The sequence below is a fragment of the Oryzias latipes genome, chromosome 5 (genome assembly GCF_053564925.1).
Source record: "Oryzias latipes strain Hd-rR chromosome 5, Olatipes_Hd-rR_3.1".
Classification (NCBI taxonomy): Eukaryota; Metazoa; Chordata; class Actinopteri; order Beloniformes; family Adrianichthyidae; genus Oryzias; species Oryzias latipes.
The window spans coordinates 4,220,190-4,226,339 of record NC_136241.1 but is presented as its reverse complement, the minus strand read 5'-3'; the positions used below and the strand labels follow the sequence as shown (position 1 = coordinate 4,226,339).

The 6,150-nt window shown below is 40.3% G+C and overlaps 1 protein-coding gene across 1 annotated transcript; it reads left to right on the top strand.

The window, feature by feature from the left end:
- The first annotated feature begins 2,657 nt into the window (after positions 1–2,657).
- On the top strand, positions 2,658–6,120 carry cav3 (caveolin 3). Its single transcript, XM_004068474.5, has 2 exons — positions 2,658–3,030; positions 4,598–6,120. The coding sequence occupies exons 1-2, from the start codon at positions 2,914–2,916 to the stop codon at positions 4,937–4,939; spliced, it is 459 nt and encodes a 152-aa protein (XP_004068522.1). The 5' UTR covers positions 2,658–2,913; the 3' UTR covers positions 4,940–6,120.
- Positions 6,121–6,150: the final 30 nt, after the last annotated feature.

Sequence of the window (6,150 nt, the reverse complement as noted above, 5' to 3'; positions counted from 1 at the left end):
TTCTGACTTTTTCTGAAGCACAAAACCCTTCCAAACCATGATAGCTCCACCGCTGTGTAACAGTATAAGGACTCAGTGGTTTGGTTTTCTTTGTCATGTTTTTGGTTTCCTTTGTCAGTCACTCCACTTTCAGGTTCATGATCCACAGCTGTCTTCAGTTCAGTTAATTGCCCTCAGCCTATTCAAGTGTCTTGGTTTCTGTTCATCTTTGTCAGGTCATCTGCTCTGTTTTGTCTCTGGTTTGGTTCTCCTCATAGTTTTGTCATGTTTCAGTTTGCTTATTAAATGTTTTATTTTCTGTCACCAAGCTTGGTCTCCTGCATTTTGGGTCCTCCACCACCAGTTCCTGACAAACAGAGTTAGTTGAGAACCAACAAATAATTCTTTAAAAAAAAAAAACTTTGCTTTCACTTTTATAATTTAACACTGTTTTTGCAGAACAAATAATTCTTTGCAGGTTGCATTTTTGTTGCTACTTGCTGTTTGTATTCTGTGCACTCAAAGTTGAAAGGCAATTTTTTCTTGCTTTCTTTGGCCATTGCAAATTTTTCTTCCCTATTAAGTGAGATCAATTCTCTGAACAACTTCTCGCCGTTTCTCAGATGAGTTTCTTAATTTACCTGAAGCAAATTGCACTTTCTCTGTTCTGCTGTTCTCATTGAAAGAATAACAAACCCGGTGTTTCATGAACAGTTCATTAAAGGAATGCATCTTTTTAGGGCAGATGGCAGGAAACATCACATTGTGTGTGCTTTATGCATAATTGAGATTAATATAAATCATTAATGTGCTTAATGTTGCATATCTCACAGAAAGAGTGTGCACTCACACAATAGTTGTGAATCCTGTGGACAACTGAATGCATGCAGCGCACGGACCTGCAGATAGATTTTAGTGTGCCAATCAAACTGACAAAATTCAATTTTCCCTCTAATGCTCCTTTTGGACGGCAAAGTTTTTTCCTGGCATGCTGCTCGAGCAGATCAATTTAAGCAATGTCTTAAGATTGGTCCTGGAAAAAATGAGATTTTAACTGAAAAAAAGACCACCTCACTGCTTGTGGATTTCTTTTGCTGAAAATGTATCAATTTTGACACATTTGAAATCCTTCTGGCAATTTTTGTTTCCTTCTGTCAACACACATTTCTTTAAGCATAGGTTCAAACTCTGACGGTGCAATAAGTCCACCGACTTTTTTCATCTGACTGATGTCAAAATATTTATAATTGTACATATTTATACTGATATGATAAAAAAAATTCTAGAATTATAGAATGTGTTACTTTCTTTAAAGAAATATGTTTAGGATGTTTAAAGAGGAGGAATTACCAATTTACTTGTGTACAGAACAATTGTTTCTAAATTCTACTGGTTAATAAATTAACTGTTATATACAGTGGGATCATACTAAGTAGTTCTTAAAACTCTGTAAATGTTTTTGCAGAGAAATGTTAAACTTGCTAATTAACAATTTAAATAAACAATGAAAATTCATAAATCAACTGTAAAAACGTTTTATGTAAAATAGAGAAAACAAGCACCAGCCTTTTCAACACAAAACAATATTTTTTTCGATCGAAACAGTGACAGAGATAAACTCTCTACCTATTACTCTCCATTTGATACAACTCTCAAGGGTGTGTGTGTTTCTCTGGAATTGATGGGAGAGAGGAGCCAGCAATGTCTTGGCCAACTGCATTGAAACGCTGCGTTACTAAAGTATGTCCACAAGAGCTATTTCTGTCCACCTGCCTCCATGCCTATCTGGCTTCTTCCCTTTCCGCTGCCCAGTAATAGTCCTTTAATTGGCCTGGCACACAATCATACACATTTTGCCCTCATTCCTCGTGCGTCTCGGCTCCGGGGGATCTGGGACAAGGAATGCCGATCCACACTCTGGAGTCTCTTCTCTGACACGCAAATGGTTCAATCAAATTGCAAAGGTGATTGAGGGGACAAGGTGCTGTGAGCCTTTCCCCACCTTTCACTGGGACTATAACTTCACCTCCTTCTCTCTCCTCTTTATTTAGCTGCTCCACTGCATGCATTTGTTTGTGCAGCATGCTGATATATCTATGATTGATAGCAACAACTGCAGAGCTTGAAGAAAACTAGGTTGGATTTTGAAGGACTAGTTTTAAATCAGAATATATTGGAGTTATCGTATCTTCAAAGCCTCAAGACCCTGTCAGCTTCTTGTGTTGAATTTTGTGGGATTGAGAGACTAAGCAGGAAATTTCTAACGTCTCAACGTGCTTTGTTATGTATTCCAGGATGATAGGAGCTTTGTATTTGTTAAGAAAGGCTGTCAGTTGCAAACCCATTTAGCATGCAGCTTTAGAAAAACCTTCCAGTCATTCCTTCCAAATGAATCATCAGTGGAGCTGATGAAATGCTCTCCATGAAAGACTTGAGCTTCACAGAAAAATTCTCCATCTCATATCAAATTGACTCGCTCAGTTCTTAAAATTTTGCTAATAATAATAAAAAAAAACTCAAAACAATCTTAGGCTAAAAAACACAAGTTCCTTTGCAGCCAAGCCAAGCACCTGAGGGGTGTGCCTGTGCCCACTCACTGCCTCTGCTGTGGGAGTTAGTGCCACTGTGCAAACCCACCAACTCCATGTGAAATCTGACACAACGCTGGGGTCTCCTTTAAGGCATTCCTTTTCTGTCTGTGTTCATTACATGGAGTGTTTGTGTGTGAGCGTACACTCTCTCTTTGGGTGTCTCCGTGTGTGCAGGGTGGTGGTCAGGCCTCCATTTTTACCAAGAGCCCTGCAGCAGCTGTCCTCTGGCATGTCAGCGGGGACATTTCTGACTTGATACACAGCTCACAACTGAACCGACGGCGGCGTCTCCACAGGTTTGATCCTCTTCGCTTCCCGCCCGACAACTGTTTGAAGCCTGACCATGGCGGATCAGTACCAGTACAACACCAATGAGGAGAAAATCCAGAAGGACAGCCACACCAAGGAGATCGATCTGATTAACAGAGACCCCAAGCAGATCAACGAGGATGTGGTGAAGGTTTGTCCAGCACAGGGAAAACATCACAAATAGTGGTTTCATTATGTTCGTCTTGTCTTTGCACGAAAAGAAAAAAACAACTATAAGAAAGAAAAAAAACAACTGTAAGAAGTTGCAGAGAACACAGACTGAAGAATATTTCACCGTGCTGCTTAAAAAATCCACAAATAGACCAAGAACTATTTCTGTTGCTTGTGCAAAGTTTATTTTTAGGTCAGAGGGCTAAGAAAACTGATACAGTGAGCGTCCAGGTTTTATTTTGGTTACCACAATTCTGTATATGTTACTAACACACGCAACCAACAGAAAGATCTGCCTGAGCATGAATAACTATGTGTTAGGATTAAGACTGCTTTCTTGGAGTGTGGTTGAAAATCAATAAAGAGGTGTGGTTGGTTATCGAGCATGTCATCTGTGAGTTCATGACTCACTTTGGCTTAGTCAGTGGAGCTGCTCATCTCAGCTGTCAAACAGTCATAGAATTGCAAAGGATTCTGTGGTTTAAACTGTATTTGTATTTTATTTACAACGGTGAGGCTTGGATTTACAACTGAACACAAGTTTATGTCAACAAGCAGCCTTAGGGGAACTGATTGCTCTACAGGGATTCTTGTATAATTAAATATTCATGTAGACATATACTTTTTGCTGATAGAAATAGACTAGGAAAAAATAGTTGTTATTCAATTTAGGTGTATTTTTAGTGTTGTTTATTATCTAGTAGAGCTATGGTAACAAGTTCATGTCTGCTTTGTGGGATCAATAAAGCTTTATTAGTACATTATTATTATTAAAATTATTATTATTATTCTATTCTATTTTAGATGCTTTTAACTTTTTAAAAGAGTAAATTATGATTATCTTTCAATAGAGATTTTAATAATCCACATAATCCATGTTCTCATTGGATAAATGAAGCTTCCTGTAGATGTTTTCCCCCACAAAAAGATGTATGATTTAGGAGACTGATTCAAACAGAAGGAAGGGGTGTGGTCATCTCAGAAACATGTAAAACAGCTGTTCATGTCCAGCCACGCAGTCAGACGATGTCTCCGATGTTGTCCTGAACCAACATTTGCCAGGATCCACACTGAGCCTCTCCGATGTTCTGGAAGCAGATTAAAGGCTGCGGAGGTGCAGTCCATCTGCCTGCTGGAGTACGATTACGGACAGGTTGATTAACATTTCATCGCAGTCTCAGCTAAGAATGTAAATGCAGGCTGGAGCACTCTGCATCCAGGATGTAAAGACATAACAAAAATCCCAAGATTTTGCATTTGAAAAGTTCCCCTAATGAATCTCAGGAGAGGCTGACTGTATGTGTGGAAAATGAGTTGGAGTAAAGCTTCTTGACTCTTCTGCATGCAGTGTGAAATGCCACTCCATGACTTTGTCTGTATGGCAGTGTTCTTAATTATGTTCTCTGCATAAATTTCGCAGCTTTTAAAAGCACAAACTCCACATTTAACACAAGTGTGCACTTTCAGAAGTGCTCGCTGGGGGAGAGTCAATAAGGGAGAGGAAGAAAGTCTATGGGGATTAACTGCCCTCTTAAATGTCTTCTCAGGTGGAGTTTGAGGATGTCATTGCGGAGCCTGATGGAACACACAGTCTGGATGGGGTGTGGAAGCTCAGCTACACCACCTTCACTGTGTCCAAATACTGGTGTTACCGCATCCTGTCTGCCATCTTTGGGATCCCAGTGGCTCTGCTCTGGGGCTTCCTGTTTGCCTGCATATCCTTCTGCCACATCTGGGCTGTGGTTCCCTGCATCAAGAGCTGCCTGATTGAGTCGCAGTGCATCAGCCGCATTTACACCCTCTGCATTCAGACCTTCTTTGATCCCTTCTTCGAAGCCGTGGGCAAGATTTTCAGCAGTGTGCGTGTGGCACTGCGCAAGGAAGTCTAGGAACTCACACGGCAGTGCGGAAAGCAGGATTGGATGAAGCGTGCTGTATTTTTACACACCAGATAATGAGGCCTGGCATATTTTCCTTCTCTGATACTCCTCTTTTTCCCATGACAAAATGCAAGCTCCCACCCACCTGACATGCCAGCGTGTGCATGCAGCTTGCCACCAGAAATGCTGAGGTGGCTGCAGCAGGCAGCACAGCTCCTCGACGTCTCCTGAAGAACAAAAGGGTCTCCTTTCAGAGCTGGATCAGGATTTCTTTCCTTGTTTGGTCAGAGAAATCTTAGATGTCTATTACTTGTCACAAAATAAAGGTGAGGTCTTCACAGCAGTTCTTAACCACTTAAAGATGCTCTTCTATGTATCGTGTTGAGCCATTTTCAAAGGTTTTCCTATTCCTGATTTGGGTTTACTTCACGTTTTACCAATCAAATGACTTTGTTCCTTCCACACCTTCAATGCAATGTTAAGACTGGTATAAAAGCTGTATTTTTTTCAGGATCTAGTGAGTATGTTCTGGTAGGTTTAGAATCAACCGTTTATTCAATATAATTGTTTTTGTTTAAAATTTGTATTTTTTTTTTTTCATTATCAAAGTGGAAATGTTCAACACCTTTGATACAGCTGAGTAACTGATGCTTGAATGGCAACTCCCCTGAATGAAAGACGCATTTCTTTGATGGTTGCAGTAAATAAATACAGTACATCACTGGTGAAAGCCTGTCATGATCATCCATTTTAAGTGTTTCCAGAGGGGAGTGAAAGGATTCCCAACAAAGATTTAGTTGTTTCTGGAAAAAAGGCAACCTTGAGTTGGAAGTGTTGACCAGCGAAGCGTGACCCACTAGAGGATGCTGTTGTGTGTCTTTTCCATGCTTGTCTCCTGTGTGCCACAGCCTCCCCCGATGATTCAGTGTCACCACAACCATCTTTGTTTGTAACCTTCCTGTGTTTCCTTCACGTGTTTTATATGCTGCTCACACGTTGTGGTTGGATTGTTGCGCTGTATGAGAATGATTGAATTAAGAAAACGGTGATTGGGTTCAAGTGTCATTAAAAGGTGATTAAAATTCACATGAGAGGCTTCGGTTGGTTGAACAGAAATCTGTCATATCCTCAAAAACGCTGTGATTCTGTTGTTTGTTCATGATCCTTTATAAAGAACATCACACTGATAATTGTGTTTATTGACCCTTGTGCTATCTTAG